General features: G+C 38.6%; 1 protein-coding gene across 2 annotated transcripts in view; it reads left to right on the top strand.

Annotated features, from left to right (window-relative positions):
• LOC105492212 (VPS35 retromer complex component) overlaps nucleotides 1–23,782 on the top strand; it is a 31,254-nt gene extending 7,472 nt beyond the window's left edge. For both annotated transcript variants that reach the window (XM_011759221.3, XM_011759220.3), the window contains exons 3-17: nucleotides 698–794; nucleotides 1,692–1,815; nucleotides 2,318–2,500; nucleotides 4,005–4,218; nucleotides 5,771–5,854; nucleotides 6,465–6,574; nucleotides 8,783–8,879; nucleotides 8,981–9,129; nucleotides 10,968–11,175; nucleotides 11,581–11,736; nucleotides 14,343–14,465; nucleotides 20,125–20,304; nucleotides 20,800–21,039; nucleotides 21,415–21,558; nucleotides 22,795–23,782. In XM_011759221.3, the coding sequence (XP_011757523.1) occupies nucleotides 698–794; nucleotides 1,692–1,815; nucleotides 2,318–2,500; nucleotides 4,005–4,218; nucleotides 5,771–5,854; nucleotides 6,465–6,574; nucleotides 8,783–8,879; nucleotides 8,981–9,129; nucleotides 10,968–11,175; nucleotides 11,581–11,736; nucleotides 14,343–14,465; nucleotides 20,125–20,304; nucleotides 20,800–21,039; nucleotides 21,415–21,558; nucleotides 22,795–22,974 (2,289 nt within the window). In that variant the 3' untranslated portion in view covers nucleotides 22,975–23,782. The remainder of the gene's footprint in view (nucleotides 1–697; nucleotides 795–1,691; nucleotides 1,816–2,317; nucleotides 2,501–4,004; nucleotides 4,219–5,770; nucleotides 5,855–6,464; nucleotides 6,575–8,782; nucleotides 8,880–8,980; nucleotides 9,130–10,967; nucleotides 11,176–11,580; nucleotides 11,737–14,342; nucleotides 14,466–20,124; nucleotides 20,305–20,799; nucleotides 21,040–21,414; nucleotides 21,559–22,794) is intronic.
• Nucleotides 23,783–24,428: the final 646 nt, after the last annotated feature.

Raw genomic sequence — 24,428 nt, 5'->3', positions numbered from 1 at the left:
ACTGTGATGAAGATGCTGCTGTCTTACCTTTGTAAAATGTCTTACTATGTTTTCCAAAGCACAGTAATATGCTCTTGTATCTTTTATTGGTTTCATTCCCAACAAGTTGGGAATGAAAAATAAATGTCTTGGAACGGAGAAGATGGTTTTGCTATTGCTTGTTTCTTCCTCTTCCTGGATATGGATAGTGTTTCCTCTGTCTCACTGAATTGCTTGCATTTCTGAGTTAAGTGGAACATATGGGCATTGTGAGGGTTTGAAATATGTAAGAAGAAAGCAAACTTACATGAATAGTTATTTCAGACAGCTCTGAAGAGTCTTTAACCCATGACAAAGCCATGTCAGGATAGTATCTTCCTTCGCCTGAATCAGTATGCCAGTTCTTTTAATTGCAGGTAAAATGTGATGAATGGAGCTAGTTTCCTAGTCTCTATAGATTGAAAAGATTAACATTCTATCAAGAAGCTTGCTGTCTTAGCTATGTGAACTCTACTAGGTATCATGGATCTTTTTCTTTTTCAGTAGGGACGGCAAAGTGAACTGATCTAAGTTGATTTTTTTATGTGATTAAAAATCATTTAAGTGCTGTATACTTTTAAAACTATGTAACAAGTCCTTGATGTAAGGAGTTTGTACAACCAAGATAAATGTTTATTTAAATTAAGCATTCTCATCTATTCTCTTGGTATTTCTGTAGGACAAAAACAAGCTTATGGATGCTCTAAAACATGCTTCTAATATGCTTGGTGAACTCCGGACTTCTATGTTATCACCAAAGAGCTACTATGAACTTTGTATCTTTTGAATGTTGAAGACATTTGGACCATACCTTTTTCTTGATAAGGATAATTTTGTTTGTTCTTTATGAAGTTTGTCTGGAGTTACTTCCTTATCTGAGTCACATGGCACTCCTCCATGCAGATGTGCTAAGTGAGAAAAACACTTGGAGAGTACTCCTTTCCTATGCCTCAATGTCTTTAAGTGTGTTGTCGGTGCATCTCAATTTTCAGACCCTTCATGAGGATATTCAGGCTATGACGCAGTTGATTCTTTAATACTTAGATATTATTACGCAGCAGCCTCAAATGGACAGGAATTTTAATCATTTGCCATTTCAAAACCCATTAACAGTCTTGACAGGTAACCGTTATATTTACTGCTTTGCTTCACCACACATGCTTTAAAACCCTTATTTTATTTTATTTTTTTTTTGAGACGGAGTCTCACTCTGTCACCCAGGGCTGGAGTGCAGTGGCCGGATCTCAGCTCACTGCAAGCTCCACCTCCCAGGTTTACACCATTCTCCTGCCTCAGCCTCCGGAGTAGCTGGGACTACAGGCGCCCGCCACCTCGCCCAACTAGTTGTTTTGTATTTTTTAGTAGAGACGGGTTTCACTGCGTTAGCCAGGATGGTCTTGATCTCCTGACCTTGTGATCCGCCCGTCTCGGCCTCCCAAAGTGCTGGGATTACAGGCTTGAGCCACCGCGCCCGGCCAAAACCCTTATTTTAAAGTAAGAAAAGCCCAACTAAAATTCTGCTTTCACTTGAACACTCTCTTAAAAGACTAAAACTTAAGATACCTGCCCAGTAGTTAATAATGACTCCACCAAGTTTCAATGACTCCACCAAGTTTCAAAGTTTTGCTTAGGTTGGCTTATCTTTATTTTTAGTCCTTAATCATAATTAAAAGATATGGCCATTTCTGATGAACTGCACTACTTGGAGGTCTACCTGACAGATGAGTTTGCTAAAGGAAGGAAAGTGGCAGATCTCTATGAACTTGTACAGTATGCTGGAAACATTATCCCAAGGCTGTAAGTAATAACAAATCAGAGGACTTTTGTGTCTGTATTTCCCACTTTATGTTGTGTCCTTTATGATTATCAGCTTAAGAAAAAGTTTTAAGGGTAATTTCTTAACAAATATAGATTAACATTTTGGTAGATACTCTCTTATTTGTTTTTAGAGTAACTAGATTTACGTTTTATGTAGATATTTGAGGAATTTTAGAAATAGAAAAAATGTACATGCTTGCTATTTTGTTTAATGTCTTGACTGTTAGAAAAATTAATATAATTGTTCTCTTCCTAATATGTTTAAAGGTAATATCTATGTTGTGTATGTACAGTATAAGTGTGTGTGTGTATGTATTTTTAGAGATCAGTGGTTATATTTTAAATCAGATATTTTCCTTGTCATGCAGGAGAAAACAACATGGTTCCTATCTTTATTTAATATTTTGTTCAATGTGTTTGGAAATAAGTTCTTGATTTGAATATTTTATTTATAATCAGCATTTCTTCATACTTCTCCTAGTTACCTTTTGATCACAGTTGGAGTTGTATATGTCAAGTCATTTCCTCAGTCCAGGAAGGATATTTTGAAAGATTTGGTAGAAATGTGCCGTGGTGTGCAGCATCCCTTGAGGGGTCTGTTTCTTCGAAATTACCTTCTTCAGTGTACCAGAAATATCTTACCTGATGAAGGAGAGCCAACAGAGTAAGTGACTTACTTTCTTGATTTTGTTGCAGCATTTTTTTTCATTGTAGAATGTATAAAAGCGTGGAAACATGTACAGAAAGTAGGTATGAATAATTCTTCCACCCAGTCAGCCATTTAGGTAGCATTTGTATAGAGATTTTCTTTGTAATATAGAACTCCTCAGTATATGTAGCATGCTGTACAATGTCCTCTTATGCAAATTTTATCTTTGGATTTTTAGGACCTGCTTTTTTCAGTTAATGTAATTGAGCATTTTTGCACTACATTAAATATTCTTTGAAAATACAATTTTTTTTAAGAGGGTTATATTTGGAAATTGAATTTGTAATGAAATAATAAAGTGTGAGCCCGCTGGATTTCATAATTGTTCCTTTAATGTCTATCAGTTTTTATAATTTGTAGACTGCTAGTTACCTTGGAATATAAGTGATTTGAGTTATCTGTTACAAGTTACCTATTAACTCCAGAAGAGAAATAATAAAAGCCATTCAGAGACACTCGTTTCTCTTGTGTAATCAGTATTCTAGCATCAAAGTCTACTGTACTTTTATCCCACAGCAGGGGCAGATGGTCAGCCAACTGTGGTCTTCAGTGGGGTAAGCTGTTCACATGACAGGTCCTCAGATTAAAGAACTTCATTCCTTTTTAAAAAAGTTTATTCATTTATTTTCTTTTTTAAATTTTTAATCTTTTTCCAGTTTGCTCCAACAGATTTTGTTTTTTTAAAAAAAAAATCATTTATTTCTGAGATGTACAATTCAATGGTTTTTAATATATCTGCATCAATTTCTTTTTAAACAGTACAGAAAAGATAAAAAATTAACAGTGTAGAGAAATCGATGAAGTTATTTGCTTTATTATGTTTTGACTGTCCATTTTGAGCATTTAGTTAGGCAATCAATAAAAATTTTTGAAAGCTGCCGAAGTCTCCATCCTAGGAGACGTAGAAAAATAAAGCAGGAAATCCATGGTCTCTTCCCTCACAAAACTTACATTCCAATTAAAAACAAAATATTCAACAGTAAAATGATGTAGTTAGCAATACACCATAAGTGTTGAAATTTTTAGCGTTTTGTTTTTGTTTTTGGTTTGTAGGGATGGGGTCTCATTATGTTGCCCAGGCAGGTTTTAAACTCCTGGCCTAAAGCGATCTTCCTGCTTTGGCCTCCCAAAGCACGGATTACAGACATGAGCCACCATGTCCATCCTTCTAGCCTTTTGAATTAAGGAATTTGCCATAAGAGCAAGTCCAGTTGGCCCAACTCCAGATACAGAGTTGGGGAAAGTAATTTGCCCTTTAAATTTATAGTGTCCTTTTCATGGTACTTTTTACCCTAGAGTCTGTTCCCTTTGAAATTTAACACTAAGCCAATGAAGTTGAAAGTGATTTTTTATAAAGCATTCGTGTACTACAGAGATAAGTAGGAAATGCACAAAGGAGAGGGATAGTAGTAAGTTGGTTCTGTAAATACTGTGTAAAGACTTTTCTGTTTCTTTGCAGCGAAGAAACAACTGGTGACATCAGTGATTCCATGGATTTTGTACTACTCAACTTTGCAGAAATGAACAAACTCTGGGTGCGAATGCAGCATCAGGGACATAGCCGAGATAGAGAAAAAAGAGAACGAGAAAGACAAGAACTGAGAATTTTAGTGGGAACAAATTTGGTGCGCCTCAGTCAGTTGGAAGGTGTAAATGTGGAACGTTACAAACAGGTTTATATCTTTTTGTTACCTCTTCTTATGTTCTAAGATAAAATGAAATCTGATTTTTAAAATCAGAATATTTTTGTTACGTAATAGTACATTGAAAAACATCTTAAAATGGCTTTTATTGAAGAAGACTTAAATGGAAAGATATATATGCAATGTTTGTGGATTGGAAGACTTAATATTGTCAAGATAGCATTAAAAAAAAAATTGATCTATAGATCCAATGTAATCTCAGACAAAATCCCAGCAGACTTTTGTAGAAATTAAGAAGCTGATTCTGAAGTTTATATGAGGAAACAAAGAACCTGGAACAGCTACAACAAATTTGAAAAGGAAGAACAAGTTGAAAGACCCAGACTATCTGAATTCATGATTTACTCTAAAGCTACAGTGAGAGCCTGTGTGGTATTGGTTAAAAGGATAGACACACAAATCAATGGAGGAGAATAAAACAGGGAATGGCAAACTTTACCTGTGAGGGACCAAATAATAAATGGTTTTTGGCTTTGCAAGACGTATGCCTTACAACAAGCTTATCCAACCTGCGGCCCAGGGCAGCTTGGAACGTGGCCCAACACAAGTTTGTAAACTTTAAAACATGAGATTTTTTGCTTTTTTTTTTTTTTTTTCCCCAAAAGCTCATCTTCTGTTATTAAGTGTATTTTATGTATGGCCCAAGACAATTCTTCTAATTCTTCTTCAAACCAAACGATTGGACACCCCTGGTCTACAACTACTAACACTGCAGATATGTTGCAAAAGCAGCCACAGACAATCTGGAAGTGAATGGGCATGGCTGTGTTCCAGTAAAACTTTATTTGTAAAAACAAGCAGCAGCTCAGTTTACCAATCTCTCACTAGACAATCCATAATAGACCCAGATATTTATGAGCAGTTATTTTTGATAAAAGTACAAAGGCAACCTTTTCAGCAAGTGATTCTGGAACAATTTGATGTTTATATGCAAACAACAAAAAACCCTGAACCTTGACCCTCATCCCTTATACCGTACAGAAAAAACAAAATCTATCAGAGACCTAAATATAGAACCTAAAACTGTTAGAAGAAAACACAGAGGAAATCTTTATGACCTAGGATTAGACAAAGATTTCTGAGGATGCACAAGCACAAGCCATGAAGAAAAAAGCTCACTTTTGAGAGGCAAAGGCAGATGGATCACTTGAGTCCAGGAGTTTGAGACAAGCCTGAGCACCATAGAGAGACCCCATCTCTACAAAAATTACCAAAATTAGCTGGGCATGGCGGAATGTACCTGTAGTCCCAGCTACTCAGGAGGCTCGAGGTGGGAGGATGGCTTGAGCCCAGGAGGTGGACGTTGCATTGAGTGGAGAGTGTCCCGCTGCACTCCAGCCTGGGCAACAGAACAAGACCTTGTCTCAAAAAGAAAATAGCTTTTAAAGATTAGAAGTGAAGTCTTGGTGAGAAAAATCTCAAATATGATTTTCAAGTTAGTAGTTCAAATGTGTTGCTAGAGGAATAGCTTAAGAGTTTGAAAACAGATTTTAACCCTTATGTGTGTTTTTTTCTCTTTTAGATTGTTTTGACTGGCATATTGGAGCAAGTTGTAAACTGTAGGGATGCTTTGGCTCAAGAATATCTCATGGAGTGTATTATTCAGGTAGGTGGGAACATGTCATTTTTAAAAAATGACCTATTTTATCTTTCGTTAAGTTTGTTTTGAAAAAATTTTGAAGGAATAGGAAATAAGCTTTCCTGAATAAAGAATTTTCCTTGCTGGGTGTGGTGACTCACACCTGTAATCCCAGCACTTTCTGAGTTCAAGGTGGGAGGATCTCTTGAGGCCAGGAGTTCAAAACCAGCCTGGGCAACATAGCAAGATGCCATTTCTATAAAAACTTAAAATAATTAAAAAAAAATTTTTTTTCATGTAATCTTGCTTCTTCTAAAAACAATTTAAAAACAGGGATTTTCTGTTTCCGACTTATAACTTGGTCTTTGTATCAATGTGGTTTGTTTTCCTCCAAACTGTAGGAATGAGTCATCTGAGTTTTCTTGGTCTCTGTAGCTTTAGTTTAATTGTAGGTGCACTTTGTTTATTGGAATATTTCTGTCTGAGCTTATGTTTAGTAGAGAGGTTCAGAAGTAATGTGTTCAAATTTAGTTGTATAAGATTACAGTATTTTTTTCCCCACAAATGTGAACTTTACCATATGAGTTCAGAATATTATGTGAAATACTTTTACTTGTATTGATCATTTGATTTTCAGGTTTTCCCTGATGAATTTCACCTCCAGACTTTGAATCCTTTTCTTCGGGCCTGTGCTGAGTTACACCAGAATGTAAATGTGAAAAACATAATCATTGCTTTAATTGATAGGTAAGACCTTCCAACACTGGAGGATACATGCTCGGACTTGACAATAATGAATTTTAAACATTTTTTGAATTATTTGTCTCTGTTACATCTTTATCATACCAATGATCTTAATTTAATTATACTATAAATAGTGTAGCTTTGTGAGTATGAGTACTAGGTACTTGCCTTGGTTAGACATGAAAGAGGCTTAACTTAAATGTGCAGGAGACATGAAGATAAGATATTTATTCTGTGTGTTTAATCGACATTTAAAGACGTTGTGCAGACTTTTTTTTTAAATTGTACAAATCCAGAGATCATATTGAAGAACAAAATTTGTTTTTTCCTGTGATGTAAGTATCTTGCAGTGGGAACTCATTTGGTTTAGAGTAGCCATAAGATACAGATGATTGGAAATGTTCAAGTAATCACTCTATCATCACGTTTTTTTTTTTTTTTTTTTTTTTTTTTTTTTGAGACGGAGTCTCTCTCTGTCTCCCAGGCTGGAGTGCAGTGGCCGGATCTCAGCTCACTGCATGCTCCGCCTCCCAGGTTCACGCCATTCTCCTGCCTCAGCCTCCCGAGTAGCTGGGACTACAGGCGCCCGCCACCTCGCCCGGCTAGTTTTCTGTATTTTTTAGTAGAGATGGGGTTTCACCGTGTTAGCCAGGATGGTCTCGATCTCCTGACCTCGTGATCCACCCGTCTTGGCCTCCCAAAGTGCTGGGATTACAGGCTTGAGCCACCGCGCCCAGCCCACATTTTCTTAAAAAATTTTAAGTATCAAATATGTTTAGTACATCCACTTTAAGTTTTATTTTCTTAGTTTTTTTTTTTTTTTTTAGACAGAGTCCCACTCCGTCACCCAAGCTAGAGTGCAGTGGTGCTATCTTGGCTCACTGCAACTTCCAACTCCTGGATTCAAGGGGTTCTAGTGTCTCAGCTTCCCGAGTAGCTGGGATTACAGACATGCACCACCATGCCCGGCTAATTTTTGTATTTTTAGTAGAGACGGGGTTTTGCCAGGTTGGCCAGGCTGGTCTCAAACTCCTAAGCTCAAATGATCAGCCTGCCTCCGCTTCCTGAAGTGCTGGGATTACAGATGTGAGCCACTGTGTTTGGCCAATGGGTGACTTTTTTGCAGCCATGTTGTGTAGTAGTACAGAATGTCTGTCCTACTACTTGTAAGCATTGTCATGAAACCAGAAACCTAAGTGAAGATTTATTTCTGCAGATACCTTTTTTATGTTTTTTGAAAAACTAAGTTATTCATTTTAAAGTCTGAGAATTCAGATCACAAAATTTTCCAAATTATCAGCTCAATCCTGGGCAGCAAAAATCCCATACTGATTGGGCCCCCTCTTAAAGGAAGCTAGTAACTGGATTTTCCTGTGTTGCCTGTAATGTCACTTACCCATCTCTGTCAGTAGTGATGCTTCTGGGCGTAACAAAATGTGGATGTAGTTGTGACTGTGACAAACAGATAATGATAATGAAACAGACATTATTTTGAGTAATTTAAGATGAGGGAAATAAAAGTTAATTTTATGAATTTTAGACTTAGTTGTATTTCAAACTTTAGTAAAAATGCAGTATCTTAAAATAGTCTATGTACTTTTATTTTTTAAAGATTATTTATTTGAATCATGGTTGTTGAATACATTTGTCACTTTAATGCATTTCTGTCCATATCTACTTAATTATGCTTCAAAGAGTTTGAGAGAATTATCTTGTTGAAAATCTACTTAGTATGGTATGAAATAAGAATGCTGAAGAAAAAAGGTTGCACTGGCAAAACTGTTTAGTTACAAATGAATTGAGGAGGCCGGGTGCAGTGGCTCACATCTGTAATCCCAGCACTTTGGGAGGCCAAGGAGGGAGGCTTGCTGGAGTCCAGGTTAGTACCATCCTGGGCAACATAGTGAAACCCTATCACTACAGAAAGCACAAAAATTAGCTGGGCGTGGTTGCACATGCTGTTAGCCCCAGCTACTCAGGAGGCCTAGATGGGAGGAGGATAGCTTGAGCCCAGCAGGTGGAGGTTTCATTGAGCTGAGAGTACACAACTGCACTCCAGCCTAGCTGACAGAGTGAGACTCTGTCTAAAAAAACAAGCCTTTTGGGCTCATACAAAATATAGAAAAGCAATAAAGAATAAGATGTCATCCATGATCTCACTACCCAAACCCTGTATCTTTTAAAATAAAGGGGTTTTGTTTTTTTTTTTAGATTAGCTTTATTTGCTCACCGTGAAGATGGACCTGGAATCCCAGCGGATATTAAACTTTTTGATATATTTTCACAGCAGGTGGCTACAGTGATACAGGTTTGTGTAGCATTTCTCCTAAGTTCTCAAAATTTTGAAACTTCTCTGCCTTCCTTTTACAATTGTTTAAAATAAATTGTATGGTTTTCTAAACATTCCAGTCTAGACAAGACATGCCTTCAGAGGATGTTGTATCTTTACAAGTCTCTCTCATTAATCTTGCCATGAAATGTTACCCTGATCGTGTGGACTATGTTGATAAAGTTCTAGAAACAACAGTGGAGATATTCAATAAGCTCAACCTTGAACAGTAAGTCAGTTACATTTTTGTAAAAATCCTCATAAAGACACTTTTTTCCTAGATTTGCTTTTCTTTCTCAATTGTCTTTTGAAATGCTGGCATTTGTCTTGTTTTAATCATGCATTAAGATTGTCATGGTTAGCACTACTAGGGGCAGAAAGTGGTGACCAATTACTTGGTTGTGTATATTAATGAAATTGTGGTACCTATGGACTATAGGCAGTCTTCAGGGACCAGTGACTCCAATTTGGATCCCTTTCTGTGTATCAGGGGCATCCAGTCTTTTGGCTTCCCTGGGCCACATTGGAAGAAACATTTTCTTGTGCCACACATAAAATACACTATCACTAACAATAGCTGATGAGCTTTAAAAAAAGTTGCAAAAAACTGATAATGTTTTAAGAAGGCTTACAAATTTGTGTTGGGCTGCATTCAAAGCCATGCTGGGCTGCATGCAGCCTGTGGGCTGCGGGTTGGACGAGCTTGCTGTATGTGAATGAGTTCCTAAACTGGTAAGGAAACTTTCTCAGGCAGTATTTATTTCCATAAGAGGTGTTTTCCTACGAATGAGCACATGGTGAAAAATGAAGGGTGTATGTATATTTAAGGTGCAGAATTAAATTGGTTTAAATATCTTTTCTATTTTGAGCTTTGATTTTGATACCTTCAAGGAAGTATGAACAGTCCTGTCTCCAACTTGAAGCCTCCTCAGCTGTTCTGTCCTAGACCTGTGGCGTCCTGTAGTGGCCACTGTGGGCAGCTCAGATCCTGTTACCTTCCCCCGCAGTTCCCTTCCTGCCCCATTCCCCACTGCTCTGGACTTGGTTCAAGCCAGGCCTGCCTCCCCCACCCATATTCTTGAGAATTTTACCTCATGTCATGTTCCTCCTTTCTATCTCCATTCTAGTGGTTTACCTGCATCAAGAAAATTTACTCTTTTTTTCCTCCGTTTGTGTTACCCTTTTTCTTTTGGTCATTTTGGTTTTGTGTGTGTGCGAACGGAAAACAAGTTCAGATATGGAATAAGTATGAGCGAAAATTAAATGATGTGCCAGGTGTGGTGGCTTGCACCTGTCATCCCAGCTATTCAGGAGGCTGAGTTGGGAGAATCACTTGAGCCCAGGAGTTTGAGAACAGCCTGGGCAACAGAGCGAGATCCTGTCTCTAATAAAAAATAAAATTAAAAATTAAAAAAATTTAAATAAAAAAACTAAATGATGTATCTATGTCTTTCTCCCCAAGTGAATTTTAAAGTAAAAATAGACAAAATCATTGGAAATAACAAACTCTAAAGAGGTTGTAATAAATGCCCCAATATGCCTCAGTATCTACAGAATGCTTTTACTAACCACTACCTAAGTCAGTCAGCCTGCTTTTCCTTAATCACCAACATCTGATACAGAAGAAATAGTTTATATATTTTTCTATTGTGTCAAATTGCTGGTTTTGCATGGATTTTTTTTCCTATTTATTTTCATCGTGAATATACAATACTTGTTGGCTGCCCCCTGGGAACCAAACTACCACTTAAAATACTTCCCTTAGAAATGTCATCGAATTCTAGACAGTCATCTTAACTCCAGCTATACCATCTGTTCATGAGTTGGAAACTGTTTCTAGTTTTGTATCAACAGAAAAATAATAGATGAATATATATATTTATGTTTAGATAGGCATTTTTTATCCTCTTGAAAGGAGGTTGTTACAGTCTTCTGTGGTGGTATGATTCACCTGACCCATTTCCTTTAATGTGTAATGAAAAATTTCAAATTCTTACAGAACAAGTGCTATTTGTGTATAGAGAAAGTTAATTTTGTTCATTAAGACTTCTGTTTTTCTTTTTGTAGTATTGCTACCAGTAGTGCAGTTTCAAAGGAACTCACCAGACTTTTGAAAATACCAGTTGACACTTACAACAATATTTTAACAGTCTTGAAATTAAAACATTTTCACCCACTCTTTGAGTACTTTGACTATGAGTCCAGAAAGAGCATGAGTTGTTATGTGCTTAGTAACGTTCTGGATTATAATACAGAAATTGTTTCTCAAGACCAGGTAAGAGAATACCTCCATGCTATTTTAGGGAAACAGTGTTACAATTTTAGACTATGGACCTAGATATCTGAGATGGGAGGGGAGGGTAATTCAATACTAAAGAAAATGTAGAAGTAACTTATTCATTATATAAATTAGAAAATTGGAGATGTATAAAGAATCATAAAACATTTATAATTCCACCAGATAGAGAATAACCACTGTTAATTAACATTTTGTGCATATCTTTCCAGACTTTTGTCTGTATATGTGTGTATGACATATATGTGTATTGACTTTCTAACCAAAAAAAGGAATATCTTGTTGATACTGTATTGTAATTTTATAACTGGAAACACTTTTGACAGTGGCTTTATATGCCAATGGTTTCACGTCAGTGGGTTTCTTATGCCTCACATGTTACAGGTGGATTCCATCATGAATTTGGTATCCACATTGATTCAAGATCAGCCAGATCAGCCTGTAGAGGACCCTGATCCAGAAGACTTTGCTGATGAGCAGAGCCTTGTGGGCCGCTTCATTCATCTACTGCGCTCTGAGGACCCTGACCAGCAGTACTTGGTATGAGTTTACTATTAGTATATCCCTGTATCAGCTCCTAGTGAAATCACATGTTGAAGTGCTTAAAATGGTTTAATTCACCTTCTGGTCTTAGACGGTTTTGAAGGAATTGCAACTGAATCAAAGATTGACTTGAACCCGGGAGGCGGAGGTTGCAGTGAGCTGAGATTGCACCACTGCACTCCAGTCTGGGCAGCAGAGCGAGACTCTGTCTCAAAAGAAAAAAAAGAGATTCATAGCATCTGTGGGCTTTTACTTTATATATAAACATAATTGTAAATTTCTGGAGCATGTGAGTAACAATTCAGTTGCTTTGATTTCTTTTGAAGACTCTCTGAGAATTACAAAAAAGTCTCTTCTTTTACTTGAGTGCCCATAAGTATTCCATGTTGATTTTTTTCTGAACTATGTATTGCTTATAATAAACTTTATAAGAAATACAATTCTTACATTTAATTTTACTTTTCCAAATTTGCAAGTATAAATTATATTTGTCACATTGAAAATGTGCGTTTTTGTTTTTTGATGAGAGGTTTTAAAATTCATTTTGCCTTTTTCTTAACTTTTTTTTTTCTGATAAAGAACAATCACATGAGGTTCTCTTTATTATTAGTCCACAGGGAAACTTTGTGAAATGGATAAAGCATGTTGCCTGAGTAGGGGTATCAGTGATCGATACTAGATAGAGAATTTATTTTAGTGAAGGGTTAGCACGGTTGGCTGCTTAATTATTGTTTGGGCAAAGTAGTTTAACCATTCTTGGATGCATAAGGCTGTTAGGCTGCTATGATGAAAAAGACATTTGCTTGAGGATGTCCTGACTGTTTTATCTCTTTCTGTTGACTTTCTTCGTTGTAGTTGACACTCCTGTACTTCTTCATAATCAGTGTGAAATAAGAGGCTGACTGCTGTTGATAGTGTGATGGTCTTTCTCTTGGCTTAGTAGCAAACATTCCAGGACTGTGGTATTGTGCTCTGTGAGCTATGTCATCTGTACAGAGTGACTGAGTATTTTAACTGTTTCCCTTAAGTTTCTGTGTGAGATTGTGTGTGTCTGTGTGTTTTCATTTTCTATTGCATACCAAATGTAGTAGTTAGAAAGTATGCCTTCCCGCTGGGCATGGTGGCTCGCACCTATAATCCTAGCACTTTGGGAGACTGAGGTGGATGGATCACCTGAGATCTGGAGTTCAAGACCAGCGTGGCCAACACAGTGAAACCCCATCTCTACTAAAAATACAAAAAACTAGCCAGGCATGGTGGTAGGCACCTGTAATCCCACCTGCTTGGGAGACTGAGGCAGGAGAATCACTTGAACCTGGGAGGTGGAGGTTGCAGTGAGTGGATATCACGCCATTGCACTCCAGCCTGGGCAACAAGAGTGAAACTCTGTCTCAAAAAAAAGTATGCCTTCTGCATGTGGCTGATTGGTTATTCCCATGTATAACGATCTTTAATAATAGGGTCATTAGCTCTGACTGCCCGAGGGAAAATGCATTCTCTTATTCATCTGCCATATCAGGAATTTCACAAAATCTGAATGTCATTGTGTCACACATATTAAAAACATTTTATAAACTCTTTTTCTTGTAATTTTTCTGAATTGGCTATATGTTGTACCATTTCAGAAAAAAAATCCAAGAAAAACACAGAATTCATGGAATATTTCACAAGTAGCTCTTTTAAAGTATATTAGCCTTTTCGGTCTTAATATTTTTTGGAATGAGGAGGTATGATGTACCAGTAATATGCATATAGTTGTTTTGTATCATAGTAATAGTTAATATTACTAAGCGTATGCCTTGTGCTAAGTAGTGGTGAAACCTCACGTGTCACTTGATCTTCCCAACAACCCTGCGAGTTTACAGAAACTTGTGGCTAAGAGAAGGTAAATAATTTGCCCAAAGCCACACATGTAACAAGTATTAGGATTTACTTTTAAATGTGAGTCTCTGAGTGTCTTCACAGCCTTCTTTTTTTCTCTTTTTTTTTTGAGATGGAATCTTGCTCTGTCACCCAGGCTGGAGTGCAGTGGCATGATCCCAGCCTACTGCAACCTCCATCTCCTGGGTTCAAGCAGTTCTCCTGCCTCAGCCTCCCGAGTAGCTGAGATTACAGGTGTACGCCACCATGCCCAGCTAATTTTTGTATTTTCAGTAGAGACGGGGTTTACCTGTGTTGGCCAGGCTGGTCTCGAACTACTGACCTCAACTTATCTGTCCACCTTTGGCCTCCCAAAGTGCTGGGATTACACACATGAGTCACCACATCTGGCCAGAGCCTACATTCTTTATCAATGCAGCATACTTTGCATGTGTGTATATGAAAATATATTTAAATATATCTTTGCTTCTAACTCACTATCTTGGGCAGGTTATACAACCTCTTTGAAACTCATACTTCCCCATTTGTGAAATGGAATTGTATCTGTCTCTGAATTGTTGTGACAACTTGAGGAGATAAGAAATATATAAATTGCCTACCATAAACTATGGTACATTGTATATATTCACAAAATGTTAGCAATGATGATTAGAGCCCACGTTTATTTCACAAATGATTAATCATAGTTTGGAAATTTTTTTTCTTTAATGCTTTTGGGTCAGATTTTGAACACAGCACGAAAACATTTTGGAGCTGGTGGAAATCAGCGGATTCGCTTCACATTGCCACCATTGGTATTTGCAGCTTACCAGCTGGCTTTTCGATACAAAGAGAATTCTAAAGTGGTGAGTTTACTTTTAAATATTTAGGCACTTTTTTCCTTTTTCATCACTCTGAGTGTGTGTGTGTTTGTTTTATGTTATAAAAAATTTCAAACATACAAAAATAGACAGTGGTATAATAAAATCCCATTTTTGACAACTCTGTATTTGTTACTTATCCTGTGCTAAGTGTTCCTAATGGTGATGTTGGTGGATCACATACTAAATGAGGGATCACATAAAAAGCACTTAGAAATGCAAGATTAAAGCAGTGTGAATTTATGCTGAAACTCTTTCCTAAGTTCTAATTCAGGTTAGCTTTAAAACCTAAGGAGAGGGTCTAGCATTGCAGTCATTTCTCTCTAAAGGCATATAATTGCATAATATCATGAGTTGTGGGCAACTTTTTATGAGCTTTTTTCTTCCTCAAACCAGAATCATGGCTTGAGTCTTCACGGTGTAGTTTTGAAGAAAATACCTCAAGCTCATGTACCTGAAAGTTGGACAGTCAGGTTAATGTTAAGGAACAACCTCAGTAACTTAATTTTGTTTGTTTGTTTGTTTTGAGATAGGGTCTCATTCTGTCCCCCAGCTGGAGTGCAGTGGCTCAGTCTTGGCTCACTGCAACCTCCACCTCCTGGGTTCAAGCGATTCTTGTGTGTCAGCCTTCTAAGTAGCTGGGATTACAGGTGTGCACCACCACGCTCAGCTAATTTTTGTATTTTTAGTAGAGACAGGGTCTTGCCATGTTGATCAGCTGGTCTCGAACTTGTGGCCTCAAGTGATCCTCCTGCCTCAGCCTCTCCAAGTGCTAGGATTGTAGGTGTGAGCCACCACACCCGGCCTCAGTAGGGACTTGATTTTCTCATAATAGAGAAAAAAGGATGTATTAAGTAGACCTACCAGCATGAAACAGCAACTTTTGGCCCATTTGTATTAGGCCAGCTTATCATTCACTCTTTACCAGCATTTACGGATAGAAATTTGTGAATATAACAATAAAAATAGCAACCAGCCTACATTAAAAAGCCATGGTAATTAAGACAGTGTGCCAATATGGTACTGGCGTAAAAACAGACACATAGACCAACGGAACAGAATAGAGAGTCTAGAAATAAACCCATACATGTGCAATAAACTAATCTTTGATAAGGATACCAAGAATACACAAAGGGGAAACGGATGGTGTCTTCAATAAATATTATTGGGAAAGTTGGATATCCACATGCAAAAGAATAGAATTGGACTCTTATCTTGTACCATATATAATAATGAACTCAAAATGGATTAAAGACCTGAAACCATAAAGCTCCTAGAAGAAAACATAGGGAAAAACCTCCTTGTCATTGGTCAGTGATTTTTTGGATGTGAAACCAAAAATCTAGGCAATCAAAGCAAAAATAAGCAAGTGGGAGTCTATTAAACTAAAAAGCTTCTGTACAACAAAGGAAACAATCAGCAGAGTGAAGAGACAGCCAATGGAATGGGGGAGAATATTTGCAAACTGTACATCTGAAAAGTGGTCAGTATCCAAAATATATATGGAATGCAACTCAGTAGCAAGCAAATGAATAACTTGATTTAAAAATGAGCAAAGGATCTGAATAGACATTTTTCCAAAGGAGACATACAGATGGCCAACTGGTATATGAACAGATGTTCGACATCATTTATCAGGAAAATGCAAATCAGAACCACTATGAGATATTACCGCATATCTGTCAGAATAACTGTTACCAAAAGGACAGAAAATCAAGTGTTGGCAAGGATGTAGAGAAATGGGAACCCTGTTTATTATTGGTGGGAATATAAATTAGTATAGCCATTATGGAAAACGGTATGGAGGTTCCTCAAAAAACTGAAACTAGAACTACCATGTGACCCTGCAGTCCCACATCTGGTTATGTATTGAAAGGAAAGGAAATCAGTATCTCAAAGAGATACCTGCACTCCCATGTTCATTGCAGCATTATTCACAATGGCTGAGATACGGAAACAACCTTAGTGTCCATCGATAGATGAGTAAAGACATTGTGTTTTGTATATATGTGTGTGTATATACGTGTATGTGTGTGTGTGTATATATATGTACATACATTCTCTACATAGTAGAATAATATTCGGCTATAGAAATGAGGAAAATCTTGCCATTTATGACAATAGGGATTAATCTGGAGGACATTATTCTAAGTGAAATAAGCCAAACACGGAAAGGCAAATACTGCATGACTTCATTTATATGTAGAATTGTTTTTTAAGTTGAATTCACCCAGCCTGGGTAACATAGCAAGACCCAATCTCTATTAAAAAATAAAAAGGCCGATTGTGGTGACTCACATCTGTAATCCCAGCACTTTGGGAGGGCAAGGCAGGTGGTTCACCTAAGGTCAGAGTTCGAGACCAGCCTGACCAACACGGAGAAACCCCATCTCTACTAAAAATACAAAATTAGCTGGGCATGGTGGCGCATGCCTATAGTCCCAGCTACTCGGGAGAGTGAGGCAGGAGAATCACTTGAACCCGGGATGCAGAGGTTGCGGTGAGCCAAGATCGCGCCATTGCACTTCAGCCTGGGCAAGAGTGAAACTCCGTCTAAAAAAAAGAAAAGAAAATTAAAAAATTAGCCAGGTGTGGTGGTACATGCCTGTAGTCCTACCTACTCAAGAGGCTAGGGCAGGGCTGGGTGTGGTGGCTCATACTTGTAATCCTAGCACTTTGGGAGGCCAAGGTGGGTGGATCATCTGAGATCAGGAGTTTGAGACCAGCCTGGCCAACATGGTGAAACCCCGTCTCTAGTAAAAATACAAAAATTAGCCAGGCGTGAGGGTACATGCCTGTTATCCCAGCTACTCGGGAAGCTGAGGCAGGAGAATAACTTGAACCCGGGAGGCAGAGGTTGCAGTAAGCCGAGATTGCGCCACTGCACTCCAGCCTGGGCGACAAAGTGAGACTCCATCTCAAAAATAAGAGGCTAGGGCAGGAGGACAGTTTGAGCCCAGAAGTTGGAGGCTGTAGTGAGTTATGATTATTCTTTTGCGCTCTAGCCTGGGCGACAGAGGGAGACCCAGTCACTAAAAAATGGTTGAACTTGTATAAGCAAAGACTAGAACACTAGTTGCCAAAGAATACAAACTTTCAGTTATAAGATGAAAAAATTCTGGGATCAAAATGATTTAGGGCAAATAAATAAAAGTAACTAGCCTTTACTTATTTACTAGCATTACTTACTGTGTTGCCATACACTGCGCCAAGGTCTATGACTGTCAATGTCACTTTTTTTTTTTTTTTTTGGAGTCAAGGTCTTTGTCACCCAGACTGGGATACAGTGGTATGATTACAGCTCACTGCAGCTTTGAACTCTTAGGCTCAAGTGATCCTCCCACTTCAGCCTCCTGAGTAGCTGGTACTACAAGCATGTGCCACCACACTGGCTAATTTTTTATTTTTTGTAGAGACAGAGTCTCACTGTGTTGCCTAGACTGGTCTGAAACTCTTGGGCTCAAGTGATCCTCCTGACTCCTTGGCCTCCCAAAGTGTTGGGATTACAGGCATGAGCCACCATGCCCTGCCTGTTGCCATCTTTTAAAAATGAAAAGAACTGATTGCTTTAACAAGAAGAAATTTGGATAGTCAATCATGATAAAATATTTAACCTTGCTTGTAATTACAACAGCGAACCTTTTAAGAAATCAAATTGGCAAAGAGAAATGAAAAATAAGGTTTAACAATGGCGATGGTGTGATGAAAATTCATTCTCATCTAATGTTGGCAGTGTGAATTACTGTAATACTTCTAGGAAGTTGGCAGTATGTAAGTAGGGTGTTAAAATATCCAATAATTTTACTCCAAGTAGAATTCCAAGAATTTATACTAAGGGAATAATTAGGGTCTCAATAAAGCTTAGTGTATATAGAACATTCATTGTAATATTAGAGATTATTTCTAAAAGGGAATAGTTAAATAAATTATGCCATAGCCAGTCTCTGTAATATTTTCTAGTCATTACAATGATTTTAAATTAGTATCGGGAAAATTGTTAGGATAAAATAAGTGAACGAAAAATTAGAGCTGGGCGCGGTGGCTCACGCCTGTAATCCCAGCACTTTGGGAGGCCGAGGCAGGCGGATCACCTGAGGTCGGGAGTTTGAGATGAGCCTGACCAACATGGAGAAACCCCGTCTCTACTAAAAATACAAAATTAGCTGGGTGTGGTGGCACATGCCTGTAATCCCAGCTATTTGGTAGGCTGAGGCAGGAGAATCACTTGAACCTGGGAGGCGGAGGTTGTGGTGAGCCGAGATCGTGCCATCGCACTCCAGCCTGGGAAGCAAGAGTGAAACGTCGTCTCAAAAAAAAAAAAGAAAAATTAGATACAAATTACTTGAATCGATTTTGTTTAACTCTCAAGTAAGAAAATAAGGGCTAGATGCGGTGGTTCAGGCCAGTAATCCTAGCACTTTGGGAGGCCGAGGTGGGTGGATCACTTGAGGTCAGCAGTTCAAGACTAGCCTGGCCAATAAGGTGAAACCCCTTCTCTACTAAAAATATAAAAATTAGCGGGGGCGTGGTGGCACGCTTGTAATCCCAGCTACTCAGAAGGCTGAGACAGAATAATGGCTTGAACCCAGGAGGCAGTGGTGGCAGTGAGCCGAGATCGTGCCAAAGAGAAAAAAGAAAACCACACCCAAAAATTCCAGTTACATTTATGTAGAAAGAAAGGAAGACATTTAGCATCAGAATGTTACCAATGATCATCCCTGGATGGTAGATTTAGGGATGATGTGTGGATGATTTTGTGTATTTTTCTAATTTTCTCCAATTTTGGAATGTTACTTACGAATCAGAAAAAACAAATATCAGCCAGTTGTAATGGCTCATGCTTGTAATTCCAACACTTTGGGAGGCTGAGGCGGGAGGTTTGCTCAGGGCCAGTAGTTCAAGATCAGCCTGGGCAACAGAATGAGACTCTGTGTCTATAAAAAAAATAAAAATTAGCCAGGTATGATGATGTGAGCCTGTAGTCCTAGCTATTCGGGAGTCTGAGGTGGGAGCATCACTTGAACCCAGGAGTTCAAGGCTGCAATGAGCTGTGATCACACCACTGCACTCCAGCCTGGGTAACAGAGCTTAAAAAAAAAAAAGGAAAGAAAAAACAGATTGGGTGCGGTGACTCATGCATGTGATCCTAGCACTTTGGGAGGCTGAGGTGGGCGGATCACTTGAGGTCAGGAGTTACCAGCCTGGCCAACTTGGTGAAACCCTGCCTCTACTAAAAATATAAAATTAGCTGGGCGTGGTGGCAGGCACTGTAATCCCAGCTACTCTGGAGGCTGAGGCAGGAGAATCACTTGAACCCAGGAGACGGAGGTTGTAGTGAGCTAAGATTGCGCCACTGCACTCTAGCCTGGGCAACAAGAGCAAAACTGTCTCAAAAAGAAAAAACAAATATCAAATACGTTAACATTGCAAAAGCAGTTTAACTTCAAATGATGTTTTGAGAAGACATCCTGCTTGATTTACTTGTGTGCCCTATAACTGAAACAGAGAAGGAAAATGACAGGAAAACTGCGCTCAACTTACCGTGTTCACTATTTTGTTCTATTAAAAGTTTTAAATAAAATGGAATCATGGAACAAGTTAATTTTGAACTTAAGGTAACTTAAAATGTTTTTTCTTGTTTTAGGATGACAAATGGGAAAAGAAATGCCAGAAGATTTTTTCATTTGCCCACCAGACTATCAGTGCTTTGATCAAAGCAGAGCTGGCAGAATTGCCCTTAAGACTTTTTCTTCAAGGAGCACTAGCTGCTGGGGAAATTGGTTTTGAAAATCATGAAACAGTCGCATATGAATTCATGTCCCAGGTGATGATCTGTTCTTTCTGTGTTGTCACGTCAGCTCTACTGAGTCAGTTGCTTGTTTGCAGGCATGGTGGTAATGACATGAATTTACTCTTCTTTTACTGAATATGTAACTACCACCTTCCCACCATCATGGAACCTCTTAATATTATTGTCATAATTGACTGGTATTGATCATTTGCTGATGAAATCTAAGATTTCCAAGTGGGTCATGGTAAAAGTGTTCCATGGAACATGAAATTTGGGAAATGCATTCCATTCCCAAAATTCAGTTTGGGAACCCGGGTTAAACAAAGTTGAAAGAAGTTTCTTTATTGCAACTTTTTAGCATTTTTACCATCTCAGCTGTGTCCTGTGGCTCTCGAGAGGGTGCAGCATTTTCTGATTTGAAGGCTGCAGAAGTCTCACAGGATGGAGGTTCGGTGAGAAGTACTTTGGAAAATGCTCAACTAGAGGATGGTTGGTTCTTGAAAGTCCTTTCTGCTTTGTGTTCACTAGGCCTTTTCTCTGTATGAAGATGAAATCAGCGATTCCAAAGCACAGTTAGCTGCCATCACCTTGATCATTGGCACTTTTGAAAGGATGAAGTGCTTCAGTGAAGAGAATCACGAACCTCTGAGGACTCAGTGTGCCCTTGCTGCATCCAAACTTCTGAAGAAACCCGATCAGGGCCGAGCTGTGAGCACCTGTGCACATCTCTTCTGGTCTGGCAGAAACACGGACAAAAATGGGGAGGAGGTAAGGTCATTCCTGACTGCATGATAGCAGACAGGATCGATAACAGGGATCGGTTGCCATGGCCTTGTGTTCTGGAGGTGAAACATTTGGGGTGCTTGGAAATCTGATGAAGAGAATTGCTTTGTTTTGTTAAAAAAGAGTCTCATCCTGTAGTGAAGCCTCTGCTTTGAGGATATTGTAACATAGCAAGTTCAAACCACTACCTGTTTTTAAAAAAATACAGCTGTATACTTCAAAAGAAGAAGGAGAATGAAAAGGATTTAAATTTGTTGTGTCCCTTTAGAACACGAAAGAGCACGGTAGTGTTGTGTTTCTTTGTATGAAAACGGGACGTTTCGTTAATCTCTTCACTGTCCCCCTGCCCTTTTATTTTAGCTTCACGGAGGCAAGAGGGTAATGGAGTGCCTAAAGAAAGCTCTAAAAATAGCAAATCAGTGCATGGACCCCTCTCTACAAGTGCAGCTTTTTATAGAAATTCTGAACAGATATATCTATTTTTATGAAAAGGAAAATGATGCGGTAAGTGAATTAGTAAAGTGTTGTTAATAAACTAACATTTTCCCTTCCTACTCAGGAAATTTGATATGTACAAAAGTTTATCATTCTGATACTTTAATCACTGTTCATTTGAAAAATATAAAATAATTTACAGATGTCAAGTAATAGCCTAATTTGTCATAATGTTCTAGTTTAAGACAATTCCTAGGCCGGGCACAGTGGTTCACGCCTGTAATCCCAGCACTTTGGGAGACCAAGGCGGGCAGATCACCTGAGGTCAGGAGTTCGAAACCAGCGTGGCCAACATGGTGAAACCCCATCTCTACTAAAAATACAAAAATTAGCTGGGCATGGTAGCAGGCGCCTGTAATCCCAGCTATTCGGGAGGCTAAGGCAGGAGAATGGTATGAACCCAGGAGGTGGAGCTTGCAGTGAGCTGAGATCATGCCACTGCACTCCAGCCTGGGTGACAGAGCAAGACTCTGTCTCAAAAAAAAAAAAAAAAAAGATAATTCCTAAATGCAGTATCCTTTTAGCAATACAGTTTTGGTCAAGATTTGTAAGTTAAATAAAATTTTCCTTTTTTTCTTTTTTTCACAGTCTCGTTCTGTCACCCAGGCTGGAGTGCAGTGGTGCAATCTCAGCTCTGTGCAACCTCTGCCTCCTGGGTTCAAGCAATTCTCATGCCTCCGTCTCCTGAGTAGCTGGTATTATAGGTGCCCAGCACCACACCCAGCTAATTTTTGTATTTTTAGTAGAGATGGGGTTTCACCATGTTGACCTGGCTGGTCTTAAAACTCCTGACTTCAAGTGATCTGCCCGCCGCAGCCTCCCAAAGTGCTGGGAGTATAGGGATGAGCCACAGCACTGGGGCCAATTTTGCTTGTTTTAAAGGGTTGTTCGGGTTTTTTTGATAGTCAGTAGATGTTCAAACTAGGAATCGTATCCCCATCTTTCTTTTTTCATAATTACTTAGGTAATTGATGAGAGTAGCAGAAGCTCCTCAAAGCAATTTTATTAAATTGTGTTTAGCTGGGCCTGGTGGTACATGCCTGTAATCCCAGCTACTGGGGAGGCTGAGGCAGGAGACTCGCTTGAACCCGGGAGGCGGGGGTTGCAGTGAGCTGAGATCTCGCCACTGCACTCCAGCCTGGGCGACAGAGTGAGATTCTATCTCAAAAAAATAAATAAAAATAAATTGTCTTTCATTTTTTGTGGTATGTGCTTGATCATGAATTTGTACATATTCTTTTGTAGGTAACAATTCAGGTTTTAAACCAGCTTATCCAAAAGATTCGAGAAGACCTCCCGAATCTTGAATCCAGTGAAGAAACAGAGCAGATTAACAAACATTTTCATAACACACTGGAGCATTTGCGCTTGCGGCGGGAATCACCAGAATCCGAGGGGCCAATTTATGAAGGTCTCATCCTTTAAAAAGGAAACAGCTCACCATACTCCTTTCCATGTACATGCAGTGAGGGTTTTATTATGCTAGGTTTTCCTTCCATAGATTGTGCCTTTCAGAAATGCTGAGGTAGGTTTCCCGTTTCTTACCTGTGATGTGTTTTACCCAGCACCTCCGGACACTCACCTTCAGGACCTTAATAAAATTATTCACTTGGTAAGTGTTCAAGTCTGTCTGATCACCCCAAGTAGCATGACTGATCTGCTATTTAAAATTCCTGTGATCTGTAAAAAAACAAAACAAAACAAAACAAAAAAAACCCCACAAGCACTTATCTTGGCTACTAATGAAGCTCTCCTCCTTTTTTTTTTGTTTGTTTCATTGTTGATTGTGTATTTTCTTCATTATTGGGGAGTACTAACCCAAAAGTGTCTGTCTCTTTTGTTCTTTAGTCCAATTTGAGATTAATTTAGAAGAAAGGAATACTGTATGTGAAATTCAGCTTGGGCTTTTCCCTAAATTGCAAGATAAGGCCATGTGTAAGATTTTCCCTAAAACTAGAATATATTAATGCATGTTTGAGAATTTTAAAACACCATGGTCAAAACGAGAAGTTATATTTTGCATATTTGGACTCAGCCATCCATTAAGAACCTATGTTGTCCTCTGGACATATTTATCAATATAATTTGGTTTTAAATAGTATAAAAGAAAATTTGTGATCTATATAATTTATGTATCACCTTCATTGTAAATTTAGCAGGAAATGCATCACAATTATGATTTTTTTTTTTTTTTCTTTGCACCAGTGAAACAATAAAGTTGCTATTAACAATTTTGGAGCTTTTTTTCTCTTTTCATACTATCTTTAATTGATAAAAAGAACTAATAGAGTGGCTATAGAGTTTAATAGTCATTCTCATATATTCACAGAGCTCACTTAACTCTGGTTTTAAGCACTTGTTGAACAAGGCAGCATCTACTCTTTTAGTCATTTATACCCCTTTTCTTTCCTCAACTTTACCCTGCTTTTCCCAAGGCATGATGAATTCACATAAACCCCCCAAAGGCTCACCAGCAATACTAGTTACCTACTATATAATAAACCATCCCAAAACTTAATGTCTTTTTTTTTTTTTTTTTTTTTTTTTTTTTTTTTGAGACGGAGTCTCGCTGTGTCGCCCGGGCTGGAGTGCAGTGGCCGGATCTCAGCTCACTGCAAGCTCTGCCTCCGGGGTTTACGCCATTCTCCTGCCTCATCCTCCCGAGTAGCTGGGACTACAGGCGCCCGCCATCTCGCCCGGCTAGTTTTTTGTATTTTTTAGGAGAGACGGGGTTTCACCGTGTTAGCCAGGATGGTCTCGATCTCCTGACCTCGTGATCCACCCGTCTCGGCCTCCCAAAGTGCTGGGATTACAGGCTTGAGCCACCACGCCCGGCCAACTTAATGTCTTAAAACAGCAAATATTTATCTCACAGGTCT

The sequence above is a fragment of the Macaca nemestrina genome, chromosome 18 (genome assembly GCF_043159975.1).
Source record: "Macaca nemestrina isolate mMacNem1 chromosome 18, mMacNem.hap1, whole genome shotgun sequence".
Lineage (NCBI taxonomy): Eukaryota > Metazoa > Chordata > Mammalia > Primates > Cercopithecidae > Macaca > Macaca nemestrina.
Note: the sequence above shows the minus strand (reverse complement) of the source record. Positions and strands in the feature narration are given on the sequence as shown.